This window comes from Olea europaea, unplaced genomic scaffold (genome assembly GCF_002742605.1).
Source record: "Olea europaea var. sylvestris unplaced genomic scaffold, O_europaea_v1 scaffold897, whole genome shotgun sequence".
NCBI lineage: Eukaryota > Viridiplantae > Streptophyta > Magnoliopsida > Lamiales > Oleaceae > Olea > Olea europaea.
This window is the reverse complement of record NW_019267442.1, coordinates 158,954-175,233: the sequence shown is the minus strand read 5'-3', so window position 1 is coordinate 175,233 and position 16,280 is coordinate 158,954. Positions and strand designations below refer to the sequence as shown.

Here is a 16,280-nt window from a genome sequence, read left to right as displayed (position 1 = left end):
ATTATTATTATTATTATTATTATTATTATTATTATTATTTTGCATGAATTTGTCAACTTTTCACGTACAAATTTCTCACGAGTGAATTGTATCTTACCCGTTGAATTTGAAGAACGATGAATTATGAACGTCCTATCCAAATTTCATGACGATCGGATTATAAAACATTGAGATATCTACGTCTTGATTACAACTGCATAGGCTCTAGATTCTACAAATTTCTTGGCTATTGTCTCGAATTTTCTCTCTATTTGGGTGAGCTTCTTCGTGCTGATAACATTGTGTAAGACTAAATGAATTAAAGAGATATATAAGAGAAGAAATAGAGTCAAAATTCAAGTGTATTTTTATTAAGAACCAATGTTTCATATTTATAGAATTCAAAATAAGAGTTACAATCAAAGTAAAATAAACTTTTCTAGAGTAGATAGATCTTATTTTAGCATTCTAATAAGCCCAAATAAACATCAACAATTATCTCATAATCTTACAATAAAATTTACGTATAAAATAATTTTATTTAGAAATTGATTGATTGAAAACGAATGGGCAAAAATGAGTTTTAAAGTGACTCAAAACAAGATTTATTTTACATCCAGACAAGATTGACTTTTTCATCAAGTGATTTATCCCAGTATGACTAGCATTTGTTGGATTAACATCCTCATTTCTTTTAGAATAAAACTATTCGTACAGATTAATTGTACAGACAATTTTACAGATGGTGACATGGCAACATTTTAGTAGCTGGATTAATTGTATTTTTTTAAAAAAAAAAAAAAAAAATAGTATGAGGTCTTGCCACCTATAAATTCTACAAACCAAGTTGTAAACCAGGTGATACGTAGAGCATCGTTGTCTAAGGATCTCTTTTATGGTAGGTACAAAACAGGTGTAATAAGTGATTGGTTTGATATAAAGGGCATAATAGTGTCTAAATTTAACGAAAATGAAACTTGTACACATGCTCAACTAATCCAATGGCCAAGCATAAGAATACAATAATAATACAATGGCCAGATGCTAGAGCTAAAGCTGCACCAGGCCAAATTTCAACCTCATGCCTCTTGAAGAAGCCTGCACTGAAATTAAATCCAATTGGCACTCCGCAAATGAATTGGAAAAAGCCTCTACGAAGCAGCTATATACGACGAAACCATTTGTTGAATCCAGGACAGTTTCTGGAGACTCCTTCCGCCTTTATTTTGCAGGGAATGGTGGTCACGAGGACTCATATGATGCTTAAGGTGACAGGGGTCCTGGGAAGGCACTCAAAACATCGGTGAGATGGATGGGGTTTGGGTATTTTTTTTTTTTTTTTAATACAGGCAGGTCCCGCATGGGACCCCCCTGCTGTGAGGGACCGTAAGGGTTCTGTTTCACATAACCCTGTACACTCAGAAAAATCCACATCATATATACTAAATTCACAAACAGGACACTGTCCGGTACTCGATCAATGACCAAAGATCAGATGGAAAACCATAAACGGATTGTCATGAAAGACATTTAATTGAACATTTTAAGCTCCACAAATTACAAGACGTAAATCAAAATGTATAGTACGCAAACCAGAAGAGGCATAACACTACGTCAAAATCCGAAGTCTTTCTCCTTTTTTTTTTTTCCTAAAAAGGGACAATTCTTTATTCTACAAGAAGCATGCAAATGACAAGTCGATTAACCTCGTTCAAATAAAGCATTACAGATAGAAGAGGTAGAAAGAGAATCAATTATAGATTAAAAAAAGATGGTAGAAAATGCAAAGAACTCTTCTTATATCCTTCTCAGGAACGAAATCTTTCACGAGGGGATGATGAACGGCTGCATGGTAAATGATGCATTTTCAGCCACAGAAACCATAATGCAAAAGTAAATAAATAAAGAAGAGGTAAAAGAACAGGAGGATGGGAAAAATGTTAACCTGTTGTATCTTTCATTGGCAGTGCTTCCTGATCTGCGATAATCAGGACTTGGACTTAGCTTGGATCTAGAATCTAGGACTGATCCATGCCCATAATCGGGACTACTCCTATCCTTGCGATAAGGACTTCGGGAACGTCCTGCACCATAGCCCCTTCTATTGGGGGAGGCATCACGACCTCTTCTGTCAGGGCTGTGCCCATTTCCTCTGTCATCATCATCACGAATTGAATACTCCACTGAAATAACTCGATCCATAAACTCACTGTGGGCGAGAGATAGAAGAACCAAAGTAAAGTTATTTAGGATCTCATATTACCATAAACTTGTATGAAGAAGCAAATGATTAAACTATGTTGCGAAGATTTATGAAAAAGAGTACATTTTGGGAAACCTCTGGAATATGAATACTATAGGCCACCAAGCAAGGAATTGAAAAACGAATGGGTGCCCTAATAAGAAAGCTGGATAACAAGAGATGATTGCCATTTCGAAATTATTAAAAAAATAAATATAAAATGTAGTGCTTGAGACTCAAGTAAATCTTCATTAAACCAATGCTCCCAGCATAAAAGTCTCCATATTCATTCAACAGTCCCTTGAATTTTCTTGTAAAAAATTTAGGGTAGTTCACTTGCCTCTATGACTACATTATCTTGCTATAAATAAAGCCTATATGGCATTATGGGCATATATATAAAGCTCGTTGCAATTATGTGTAGTCAACCAGTCATTTCATTATATAATAACATGAAAATCTCTTAAAATGACAAAACCTGTTGTCAGTCGCTTCTAATGCTCGGGTAGCATCCTCCTGCAACTCAAATTGCACAAATGCAAAATTCCTTCGGATCCTAACATTAGATATCTTTCCAAATGATTCAAAATGCCTTTCGAGATCTGTGGTCCTGGTATTGATAGGATCAAAGTTGATTATGAACAAAGTTTTTGTTGGCCTTGTGTTAGCTGAAGATCTTCTAGACCTATCAGGCTTTCTACCACCACGTTCATGCTGCTAATCAAAATGATAGCTTAGTTTTTGAGCTAAAATTCAGAAAGATCAACAATTGAGTGTGTGTCGATGCAATTGAAGTTGTAGTAAGTAATCTACTGTATTGCACTCAAAACTGCATCAAATGAAGGCATTATATATACCTTTGTCCGTTCAACACGAAGTCGGCGTCCTTTTCTGCCAAACTCTATCCTATCAAGTCTCCGGATTGCATCCTCCTCATCACGCTCATCTTCCATATAGACAAAAGCAAAGCCTATAAAACCAAAAAATTGTTTAAAGAAATCAAGCCAGATCATTTAAGTTGGCAGAGAAAATATAAAAAATATGAGTCAACATTACTCCTGCAAAGACACTAATTTACCAGACTAAAAACTTGTTATCACCCAAAATCCCTGCTAATCAACGGGTGGGGGAACTAAAAATCTGTATGGAGAAAACACAACACCTGCCATTGGATCTGAGATGAACTTTATATATATTTGGGAACAAGTCGGAAATTGAATACTGAGCAAAGACAGGAGGAATGCAAAGACAATGGTCTTGGGGAAGTGTAGGATGGTAGGACCATCGCAGAGCATATTGGTTCTTTTGAACAAACAGAAGAACATGAATCTTGGGTACAAGTCACTAAGTAAATGCAGAGAACCATCCATCCAGGAAGATCATGGAATTTCCAATTGATCCTGCGCCAAAGAAACTATTGAGCTTTGGATTTCACTACAAGAAAAAAACTCACTTCTCACAGGAACATAACATGTATAAAACATTTTATATTTAAGAATTTGAAAAAAAGAGAATATATTAGCCCCTTCACATCAGTTGAGTGCTTTCTTCAAGTGTGTTGGATGTTATCGGAAAACAAACAATTCCAAAATTCATCTCTATCGACTAGCATAATCAAAAGCTAATAGAAATGCAACTCATCTTCTCCTACCACATTTGCATAAATGAATATCTTTCAGCACTAAGCACCAAAGCTGATTTTTGACAAAATAATCCCATTATATTGACTTGTACTGAATATGGGAGTAGTTGCCTAGTAAAGCTCAAAACAGATCTCTAGTTATTTTATTCAATAATCGTCAACCATATGCCCTCGTCTGTGTGTAATTGACTTGTACCAGAAGGGGTCCCCAAGCTGTTCTTGGATTTATAATTTATTAAATTTTAATTCTCTATATGCAACTTTTCCTTTTACGAAAAAAAGAAAGGAAAAAAAAAAAAAAAAAAAACACTATTGTCCACTCAGGGCCAATGAGGTGAGTACCTGGATGTACACTTCAGGGCCCCGTAGGATTATTCGAGGTGCACGTAAGCTGGTTTGAACACCCACGGTAAAAAAAAAAAAAAAAAAAAAAAAAAAAAAAAAAAAAACCACCACTGAACCCCCAATGTGACTCAACTTGTAAGATCATTATTTTCTCATGCAAATATGTAATTCAAAATTAATGCGTCTATGAGAGCACCATTCTAAATGAACTCACCTAGTCACTGTGAATGCTCTGTTGAATCTACATCTGATGATTTGATAGGATGAGCTAACACATAACTATACTAACACAAAATTCATATGTTCCATTGCTAGTTACTTTATGCTGCATTTATTCATCACAGGAAGTGCCGCAGGAAAATGCTTAGGCCATCAACCACTTAGAGGCGACAAGTACCACAGTACTAAGTACTTACTAAATGAATTCAGTAATACAGCTAAAAGAGATGGTTCTTTGGATCAAGAAATTGAAAACTTGAATGTGCATTCAAATGGTTATTGCAAACCATATGTTAGCTCTTTTATTTCTAATGGTTGCACCAGTCCAGTAGGCTGTTTTTCAATTTTGCTTTTATTTTTGGATAGTCCCAAGTAGGGATAGTTACAAAATCACAAAATACAAAATGCTACTATACTGGTTTAAAAAGGCTAATTCAAGTTCAAATCCGTGACAAGCACTTTGGTTAGAAATTACGATGGGACAGCCCTTCCATATCTCTATCCTGCTTAAACAAGGTGGGGCACCCATTAGCCTCGATTAAGTTTTCTTTCTTTCTTTCTTTAAATTTTTTGAATCATTTTTTTTTTCCTTATAAAGAGAGATACAAACAATAAACAGTAGGGACGGTGGAGTTTTGAGGGTAGGGTGGGTCAATTAGTTTTTTATTTTGAAATTTTAAATTTTTTAAACAATACTTGAATCAGGGGGCAAGAAATCTTGGCCCGAACCTGACCTGCCAACTCAATTGGGCCCGCAGAGTTCACATCAATCAGAATTTTTTTGCCATCCCTAACTTTGATACCTGAGCCTTAAATAAATCAATAAATAATTGTGTATTTACAAAAGTAGAAAATTATATTAGCAACAAACCAAAAACTATCTACAAAAATCCATATTTTTATGGTAAAATGTTTCAAAAATATTAAAGGTCTAAAAACTTAAAAATGGTTCAACAAAGTGTCCAAATAATAAATTAACAGAGTGGCGATTGCAAAACAGGAACACTTAATCCACAACCATAAATTAACAAAGCGCTCAAGAAATATGCTTGCTTTAATGTTTAAAAAGAAATAAACAAGAGTAAAGATAAGAAAAACAAAGACAAAGAAAAAAATATAAAAGAAGAAAAGGATGGAGTTACATTTGCTAGGCCCCTAGTAACCAGCTGTTTACCCCTAAAAGTTGCAAATGCACTTAGAAGAGGGGTTTCTTGTACTTTAGTTGTAGGGGCTATGCACGCTACTTCAACATGTGGTTGGGTGGTGTTAAAGAAAATCCTAAAACCACTCCAAGCATTACAAGGCATCAAAGCACTAATCCACAAAAGCTAACGCCAGAAATGAAAATCCCTGGAAGGGGTAAGACTAACAATTGCACACCTTAGTCATCTCAAGGCTTAAACCTTGACAGCAAGACTCAGTGTAAGCTTTGAGGTGATTAATGAAAGCCTCAAGGGAACTAAGTTACTCAAGGGTTTAAACATATTTCTGTTGTTTAGAAAAAAGGGGCTAATTTAAGGAAAATAAAACTTAGAATTTACCAGATTTCATATCCACCCTGTCAACCCGTCCATATCTTCTGAAAAGACGCTCAACCTCGGACTGGCGAGAATCGAAGTCCAGGTTACCGCAAAAGATGGGCATTGTGCTCCTGAAAGCTTCCTGCAAATTAATAGTCTTCAATCTCAAATTAAGGAATTTTCAAAGTAGACATTCTTCATCTACGTATACCTCTAATATTCATAATCCTCTCAAAAACGTGAAAAAACATAATAAGCCATCAAACTGGCAAACAGAGGAAAACCATTGGATTTTTGCATGATAAAATTGAATCAGTTTTATTATGACTCAGGATCTAAATATTACCAGAAATCTTTGAAAACACATCTTCTATTTCCAAACAAAAAAATCCATAAAGAAACAATACCATCTTTTTCCACAGGGAAATGACAGGTAAGCAGATAGATGTCTCCACTTGCTTGCAACTATTAATATAAATACCGCAATAAAAACTGCTAGGCTCTACATTCCTTTTTCTCCCCCTTTCTGATTCTTATGAATTCTCTTTGTTCTCTCCCTCTCCAGTGAAAACATCAAATTCAGAATCAATTATAACTCAAAATCTCAAATCAACAACTTAAAGGGCAGTTTCAGGTATTCGCTTGTGTCAATATATCAGTCTCACCCCTTTCTCATAACTATTCTGTGCACAGCTTTCCAAAGATAAAGTAAAAGAAAAGAAAACTTGTCACAACAAAAAATGATGAAGCAGAAGTACATCAAATTAAAAAAGAGAAAAGCTCTAACAATGGAATAAGAATATGATATGCCATGACAAAGATCCCAACGTGTTCCTTGCAAGAATCAGGAGTAGGTGGGTTGAGAAGTGGATTTTGTGGGCCGCTGAATTATTATTGGAAGAATTGGTCCATTGCTGAGTAACGTCTACATGAATGTAGAAGAATAGGAAGCAGGTGTCTAAATGGCGTTATTATTTTGCATGTGGTTGTTTGAGTTTTTGTCAAATTATGGTCTTAAGTTTAGGAGAAGTTGTCAAGTCTTCGTGTATTTAAACTTTATCAGATTGAATACAAAGGGAGCATATATTTAGGATGAACATTGTGGTTCATTCTCACCTGAAGAGAATTTTTTTACGGCTGTTACTATTAAGCTTTGATTGGGACCTGATCATTGGTATCAAAGCACGGCAACCATGGCATTCAACAAAGAAAGGATTGAGGTTTTGGAGGCTGGACTTGACGGAGTTCAAGACGAGATGCAATAGATGGAACTTGGTGTGACTGATAAGCTGCACTAGTTAGAGGAGACCATCAATTGACTTTTGGAAGCTATACTTTCAAACCAAGAATCCCCTAGCCGCCACCACATCGAACGAGATGGATTTTCTCATACCAACAGAGACGATAATGTCTGAGGCAGAGCAATTTTTTCCTCCAAAATGGTGAAATTGGAGTTTCCACGTTACACCAGAGATGACCCTACTAAGTGGTTCAACCGAGTTGATCAATTCATTAAATATCAAGGCACTCTAGAAGCACAGAAGGTGTCCCTGGCATCATTCCACCTCGAAGGATAAGCCAACCAATGGTGGCAATGGCTGCACCGGGCTTAAAAAGAGGATGGAAGAGTGGTAACCTTAGCTATTTTTGAGGAGGAGCCGCAGGCATGATTCAGACCCACTGAATGTGAAAACTTTGATGAAACATTATCTTGCGTGCGGTAAGTTGGCTCATTATGGGACTAACAAAAAATGTTTGAGAAGTTGGGTAATCGAGTGCAAGGTGGATGCAAAAGGCATTGATAGAGACTTCTTTGGGAGGTCTGAAACGTGAAATTTTAGAGAGCATAAGCATGTTCACGCCAAAATATTAAAAGGAGCCATTTGTCTTGCATGCGTGCTAGACGACCAGTTACTATGCCAACGGAGATTTATACGACAACTACCACTCAACCAATTATAGTCAAACCTTACTACCCCATCAAAGTCACAACCAACATCTACCCTGAAGCGATTAACATGGGAAGAAATGCAAAAAAGGCGAGCTCAAGGCCATTTTTTTACTTGCGATAGCAAGTTCACTACAGGTTATAAATGCCGAGGCTCGCAGCTCTTGCTACTTTAAGGAAGTGTATGCAATGAAGGAGACACCGATGAAGAAGCAGAGGAAACCACAACCAATCTTCAACCTGATCCTGAAATATCATTGCATGCCTTAACTGGATGGTCCACTGCCAAAGTCAGGCATTATAAAGTAATTGTGCTCATTGACAGCGACTCTACCCACAATTTTATTAGTGAAAAGGTGGCCAATTTGCTTCACTTACCAGTTGTTCCCACAGAACAATTTAATGTACGAGAGGCTAATGGAAATCCCCTACGGTGCCAAGGAAGATTTGAGAATGTGAATGTCCTCCTTTAGGGTATTCCCTTTTCCCTTACCATTTATTCTCTACCACTAATCGGTTCAGACTAGGTGTTAGGCATACAATGTCTGAAGCAATTGGGCTCGATTATTTGTGATTGGAGAAAGATGAAAATGGAATTTAAGTGGCAAAATCAACCTCGAAGATTTCAGGGGATGAACGTACAACCCATTCAGCCTGCATCATTGGAAGCAATCTCTAAAGAAATAAGACAAGGAAGCTCAATGTTTGCAATTTGTATGTAGCCAATAGAGGAGGTATCACCACAGCCTATTCAAAAGGATATGCAACTGTTATTGGAGGCCTTTGCTGACATTTTTGAAGAACCTAAACAATTCCCCCCTATAAGAGAGGTCGACCATCATATTCCTCTTAAAGAAGGAATGGAGCCAATCAAAGTGCAACCCTACATGTATGCCCATTTTCAAAAAGCTGAAATTGAAAAACAAGTTCACGACATGTTAAAATTGGGGCTTATATGACCAAGTACTAGCCCTTTTTCATCTCTTGTATTACTTGTAAAAAATAAAAAAAGGATAGTGCATGGCGCTTTTGCATTGATTATTGTGTCCTTAATGCCGTTACTATCAAAGACCGTTTCCCCATTCCCACGGTTGATGACATGTTAGATGGTTGGCTACCATCAAGTACGAGTACACCGACTCGATGTTCCTAAAACTGCTTTTCGCACTCACAATGGCCATTATGAATATTTAGTTATGCATTTTGGTCTTTACAATGCTCCATCTACTTTTCAAGCAATTATGAATTCCATATTTCGCCCTTACCTCAATAAATTTATATTAGTTTTCTTTAATGACATTTTAATCAACAGCCCCAATTGGACCATGCATCTTGAATATGTTCAAATAGCTTTTGAAATTTTAAGGCAGCATCAATTTTTTATTAAAATTAGTAAAGGTGCTTAAGGTCAGCAAGAATTGGAGCATTTGGGCCATATTGTTACTCCATAGGGAGTGAAGGTGGATCAACGAAAAATTAAAGCAATGTTAAATTGGCATAGGCCTACTAATATTTTAAAATTGTGTGGGTTCTTAGGTCTTACAAGTTACTAAAGAAAATTTGTTCGCAATCATAGGATCTTGGCCAGACCACTCACTAATCTATTGAAGAAAGGATAGTTTGGATGGACAGAAGACGCAGAGATAGCGTTCAATGACCCAAAGAAGGCTATGACTTCCACTCCTATTCTTGCAATGCCTAACTTTAATGAGCCTTTTCTTATTGAATCTAATGCTTCACGGGATGGAATTGATGCAGTGCTAACATAACAAGGTAGACTAATTGCTTTCATGAGCCGAGCCTTGGGGATATCCAAACCTATGATGCTTGGACTCGAGTGCGGGTGTCGGATACGAGTACATTTCTCAGAGCCGAATCCTTCTCATTTTAAAAATTAAGATATAGGGATACAGTTAAAAAGAATCTAACTTTTGGATACGGATAAGTAGATACACCTTACAAAATATTTTTTAAAAAAATATCAGAAAAATGCCAAAATAACAAATAGAAAAACAGTTCAATTAAAGCAAATAACTACAAATTAACTCATATCAGCTTTCAAAAAATGAACTCGAAGTTTAATTTGTTTATCAACTATTTCGATAAAATCAATTTAAACAATTGGATTACAATTTGAAATTAATTTAACTTTGGAGCCAAAATAAATTCTTTAAAAAAAAAAAATCAATTTCAATGTCTTATATATTAATTAAAAAAATTATAGAAATAAATTTAAATTTAATACCAAAATAAAGATATAGCACTAAATCATTTTAATTACAAAATAAAAAGTTCCCACATAAAATATAAGAATAAGAAATTAATACAAAAATAAACTCAAATTAAATGGGTTTGACCATATAACTTATCCCAAAAAATAATTGTAATTTAATTAATTCCATGCATTGGGCATTACAAAGCCCATATAACACATCCATATCCAACTTCGAAATCAGTTAGGGGAGAGAAATTAGAGCTCATTTAACACATTGTCTTTCCCAACATGTTATCTTCTTTCTGGAAGCCAAAAGCAAAAATCGAGAAACAAAGCCAAAAATTAAGAAATTAACCCATTGTCTTCCCCAAGTTGTTATCCCTTTTGCTGCTATGTCCGAGTACAAAACCAAGGATCCGATCCATCGTGTCACTATCCGTGTCATGTCGCGTCAATATGGATACTTCTCTATTTTTGAAGAGTTCGAGCATCATAAATCCAAATTGTCACGGTCCACATACACTAGAGAAATGCTTGACATTATTTAAGCAATCAGAACTTGGTGACCATACTTGTTGGGACGAAAATTCTACATTCGATCAAAGAAGTCTTAAATATTTACTTGAACAATACATGGTCATGCCAAAGCAACAAAAATGGGTGGCTAAGCTACTGGGATATGACTATGAAATACTTTATAAGCCAGGGAGTGAAAATACAGCAGCAAATGCACACTAGTGGTGGGCAATCCAACTCTTAGCCCCCGTTTGTTTCATATTCTTTCTCCATTAAAATGAAAAATATAACCGTTATCCATCATATCAAACCATCTAATTTGAATTTCTATCTCTTATGTGGGGCCTATAACAACTATATCTTTCATTCTCATTTTTACAAAAATGGGAAACAAATACCCCCTTAATGCTTTTTTTTGTGCCATAGGCTCAAATATGGGAGGACATTATGGGAGCAACAATTAAAGATGCTTATATGGAGAAAATTGGAAAGTTGGCCACTAACCAGACAAGATCCCTTTACACATGGCATAATGGTTGAAGCTGTACAGAAATCGAGTGGTAGTGCCTCGCAATTCGTCTATAATTAACCAGCTCTTGCAAGAAATCCATGATTCACACATTGGGGGCCATTCAAGAGCGCTGCAAACATATATCATTCAGGAGCGCTACAAACATATATAAGACTTGCCCAACAATTTTATTGGCCATCTATGCATCGAGTGGTGCATGCATATGTCTCCTCTCGCGATATCTATCAACGAGCAAAGGCTGCAACATTGTCCCTGCGAGATTCTTACAACCCTTACCCATTCCATGTCAATTATGGGATGAAATCACCATGGATTTTATCCAAGGACTCCCTCTATCAAGTGGCAAAGATACAATTTTAGTTGTGGATCGTCTCAACAAAACAGCACATTTTCTGGCCTTGGCTCATCCTTTTACAGTAAAATGGAGGCTAAAAAATTGTGGAAGGTGTGGTTAAATTACACAGTATGCCCAGGTCAATTATTAGTGATCATGACCATATTTTTATTAAGAACTTCTGGTGTGAATTCTTCAAGTTATTTGGAACCCAGCTCAAGATGAGTTTAGCCTACCATCCACTGACGGATGGACAATCCAAAGTTGTCAATCAATGTGTAGAGTAGTATCTTCGTTGCTTTGTCCACCAACAGCAACGTAAATGGAGTTCTCTACTTCCATGGGCCAAATACTGGTATAACACAACTTAACATGCATCCATAGGGATGGCACCCTTCCAAACCTTGTATGGTCGGCCACCTACAATTACTCATTACCAAGTGGGAACAACTCCAGTTAATGAAGTGGATCAGAATCTCACTTCAAGAGATGACTTACTATGTCAACTCAAACAAAATATATATTCGGTGAATAATCAAATGAAATAGGCAGCTGATTCCAAGCGGCATGACATTGAATTCAATGAAGGGAGGACTAAGTTTTTCTTAAACTTAACCATTATTAGCAGCAGACAGTGTTCAAACGAGCTTACCAAAAGTTGGCTAGCAGATTTTATGGACAATATCCAATTGTGAAACATATTGACAAGGTGGCATATAAACTTAAGCTTCCAGACGGATCCCGTATACAACCTGTTTTCCATGTTTCATTGCTCAAAAAGAAGTTGGGAGAGTCATGTGTTGCTAGTCTTGAGCAGCCACCTTTCAATGATGATGGGGAAATTGTTATGGAACCAGAAGCTACAACGGACACTCACTAGATAAAAAAAAGGCCTAGATTTATTGAGCAAAGTTTGGTCAAACGGAAAAGACTTCGAGTAGAAGATGCCACATGGGAAAACACGGAAGAGCTACAGGATCGATTCGTTAACATGGACCTTGAGGACAAGGATTCAGTGAAAGAGGGGGCCACGATGAAGATCCCAACTTGCTCCTCTAAAGAATCAGAAGTACATGGATTGAGAAGTGGATTTTGTGGGCTGTTGAATTATTATTGGAAGAATTGATCCATTGCTGGGTAACGTCTACATGAATGCTGAAGAATAGGAGGCAGGTGTTTAATTGGTAGTTATTATTTTGCACATAGTTGTTTGAATTTTCGTTAAATTATGATCTTAAGTTTAGGAGTAGTTGTTAAGTGTTTGTGTATTTAAACTTTATCAGATTGAATACAAAGGAAGCATATATTCAGCACAAACATTGTGGTTCATTCTCACTTTAAGAGAGTTTTTTTTACTGCAGTTACTGCTAAGCTCTGATTGGGACATTATCAGAATATTCAAAATAAATTGAACACTAACAATCAACAATTCTATTAGCTAAGCTTAAAAATAACTAAAAGTAATTTTTTGTATCAATTTTTCTAAATTAATTTCTTTACTAAAAAAGTAACTTATTTTTAATTTTTATCGATAGTAAAATTTACTTATTGACTTCTTCACTAAAGATACAGAATAGCTATTTTGAACTTGACAAAATACAGATTTAAAATCAAACCAAAATCAGAAACAATAACAAGTGAGAAACAAAACAGATCTGAGAAAATACGTTAAAATTTGCAAATATAATTAAATGCACGTACATAATTATTACAGAGAGAAGAAATTGAGGTTCTTACACAGTTACACTGAAAGTCTTCGCAGAGTAGAGTAAAACCCTAGAGAGAGTCCGAAATACTTTTGCAGTACAAAATAGATGATAAAACGATAGCGTTTGGTTTCACAGCAAGTTAGTCCAAGTCATTGAAAGGTGGGCTTGAGATTTGGGCTTTCCAAAAGCCGAATTGGGCTATAATAGTTGGGCTCGTGCAAACTTTTGTCTTTGAGTAGAAAGGGAAAATTAGGGCATGAACGCCTATTTTCATCAAAATTTTCAAACATTAGTTCAAACTTAAATTTGGCCCCATTTGTTGAAAAACAGTTTTTTTTGTTTTTTTTTTTTTGAGAATATATGATTAAAAATTATGAAAATTTATAAAACCATTATTTTATTGAAAGAATAGGTGATTAATAATAAGATACAAGAAAAATAAATTTTAAACAATGAGGATCAAATAGGATTTGGTCCCAAGATAGTTTATAATTTTTATTGCATATCTATTGGCAAAGCTACTGTTCAAGCTCGATCAGCTTCATAAAACTCTTTGATTTTCTATCTTCTCCTTTTCTCCTTTATAATTCACAACATCACATTTAAGCCGCCCCATGTTTGGTATTGATTAAAATTAGATTTTAATCTAAGTTAAAGTCAAATAATAAATATTAACTACATATTTCATGAATTTCACAATTTTTCAATCACACATTTCAAAAATTTCTATTAAAATTACTAAAAATCTAATTTTAATCCCTACCAAACATTGTAACAGGTCGGTGCTCCTTGGTTGTAAGTCATCAGAAGTATTGTAAGAAGGTTGAATTGCATCATAAGTCAATCAATATAGTGAAAAAGACATTGCTCATGAAGGAGAGTTTGGTAACGGAGGACGTAAACCATTGCATTGGATCGAACCTCCATATCATATCGTATTTTTCTAAAAAAGTTGCAATAACCAATTCACTCACCTATTGGTTAATTAGTCTTGGGCTTTCATTTTGTTGTTCAAATGGATTTTTAGCTTCAACGTTATGTATTCTTTAGAATAAAAAGTTTTGTTGTGTACATTTTTTTCTTCCTTTGGTCACTTGTTTTTAATCAGTTATGCTTTAATATTGGTAGTAAGTTATTTGTTTCTAATTGTGTTTATTAAATTATTAACTAGTTATCTTAGTTGTTTATAGTAAGCTGAACAATAATTTAACACGTGCTAATCAAGTTATAAATCTCCCCGACCTTTGCCAAATCTACAAAAACTCTTATAGGTGTTCAATTAAGAGTAACAATATTCACAAGTTCCATTTCTCATCTAAAATTGTGAGTTACTCATTTTTTTTTTTAAAAAGTTTTTGTACTATGTTTTTATTGATTGTCACATCCAATTTTTTCTTCTTTGTGCATAATAATAGTCCATGAACTAAATATCTAATTGTATTTTTATTACTATAATGCATTAAACATTATTCATACAAGTAAAGGAACCATGTATCATTAATTATATCTAATTTTTATCGTATTATACTATGCAAAATGATTTCTTTGAAATTGTGAATCATCAAGTTCATTAAACAGCAGAAAATATAAATATAATCATCAAGAACCATCGTACTATAAGTTATTTCATTTCATGCAAATAACATATTAATCTTTTTCTTACAAAGTAGGTTTTACAATCAAATATGTAAATTCCTTATTTGAAAACTTCCTATGCTCCTCTATTTTGACGGGCAGCACTAGTCTTGGTGAAATTTTATGGTCTCGAGCTAAAGAAAAGGTTCCAACAAGGTGATTGTTGCTCACCAACAGTGGGAAGTCGATGATCTTGTGCTTTCAAAGGTCAAAGGTGGCCAGCTATGGTATTTCCTTAATTTTTATATAAAGCTTTGTTTATGATTTTTTTTTTTTTTTTTTTTGGAATTAGAATTTAGTATATCATGCTAATTTTCTTAGATTTGAAATCAATTATAAGGTTTTTCCATATCTTTTTTTAAATGTAGGTCTGACTTGGAAACTATACATTTCACTCTTTCAAAGTTCTTACGCATATGAGCATGTTCTTTGGAGTTGAAAATGTAAGAAATAACATATGTTTCCATTAAAAAAAATGGCAAAATGATATTTGGGTGTCCCATGTAGTTTGTGCACGTCTGAGTAATTTTTGTCTACAATTGAACTACCTTGATATATACCTTAAACTTTATGGATATTTAAAAGTATAATAATATAGGTACCAGTGCCTAAGTTTGTCATTAAAATGGAAAAGTGCCACTCCAAGTTCTTGATTTGTTATTCTTTAGGATTATATTCCTTGATGGATCTGGATGTAGAAAATAAATTTCTTACCAGCTTGCATGAGTTTATCAGTTTGATTTTGATGGAGATGAAAATTAGAGGATTTTATTTCATATTTTTCATATCGAATTGGCCAACAATTTCTATATTAATTCTTACGGGTTATATTTGCTTATAATTAATGGAAGTGTGATATGGTTTTGCTCAATTTTTAAAAGGTATCAATGTGTTATAGTTATGAGCTATAAACTTTAAAACAAAGCAATAAAATATTTAAGAGAATATAAAATTACAAAATATATTCATAGTAAACCATAAATTATCTTTAAAAATCCATAATAAATCATATTTAACAAAATTAAAACTCTTAACTTGTAAACAAACATAAAATATATCTCTATATTAGCAAATAAATAAATTCATAAAGAGTAATAACATAATAGAATTGTAACTTACTAGAAGTAGTAAGAACCAAAACGTTCCTATATCATCACTACTAACAAATTCTTTATTTGATTTCTCTGTTGCTTTCTTAAACATTCTCATTCTTTTCTTACTTTCCCTTTTCCTTCTTCATCTTTGTATAGGCTGAAAAATGGGAAAGAAATGAAACATTCTAGGATGTAAAAAATAGTCCAAAAGGCTAAAGCTAGTCATAAAATTAAAGGCAAGACAAATGAGCAAAACACCTTAGTTGCGTAAGGCATGAGATGTAAGCCTCAAAAAGTGTTTATGATTGACTCTAGGATAGGGTGTATACTATTTCTGTACAATCACACTA

At 34.6% G+C, this 16,280-nt stretch overlaps 1 protein-coding gene across 6 annotated transcripts; it reads right to left on the bottom strand.

Moving 5' to 3' along the window:
* Positions 1-1,480: 1,480 nt before the first annotated feature.
* On the bottom strand, positions 1,481-13,306 carry LOC111392184 (serine/arginine-rich splicing factor RS40-like). 6 transcript variants are annotated; one of them, XM_023017453.1, is made up of 6 exons: positions 13,230-13,306; positions 5,969-6,089; positions 3,079-3,191; positions 2,700-2,938; positions 1,925-2,188; positions 1,481-1,824 (listed from the first exon to the last, which is right to left on the bottom strand). In XM_023017453.1, exons 2-6 carry the CDS (start codon positions 6,069-6,071, stop codon positions 1,788-1,790), a joined length of 756 nt encoding a protein of 251 aa, XP_022873221.1. In that variant the 5' UTR covers positions 6,072-6,089; positions 13,230-13,306; the 3' UTR covers positions 1,481-1,787. The 6 variants fall into 6 exon arrangements, with proteins under 6 accessions (XP_022873221.1, XP_022873222.1, XP_022873223.1 ...); XM_023017454.1 differs by having other exon boundaries at positions 2,700-2,935; XM_023017455.1 differs by lacking the exon at positions 13,230-13,306 and adding an exon at positions 3,300-3,621 and having other exon boundaries at positions 5,969-6,094.
* Positions 13,307-16,280: the final 2,974 nt, after the last annotated feature.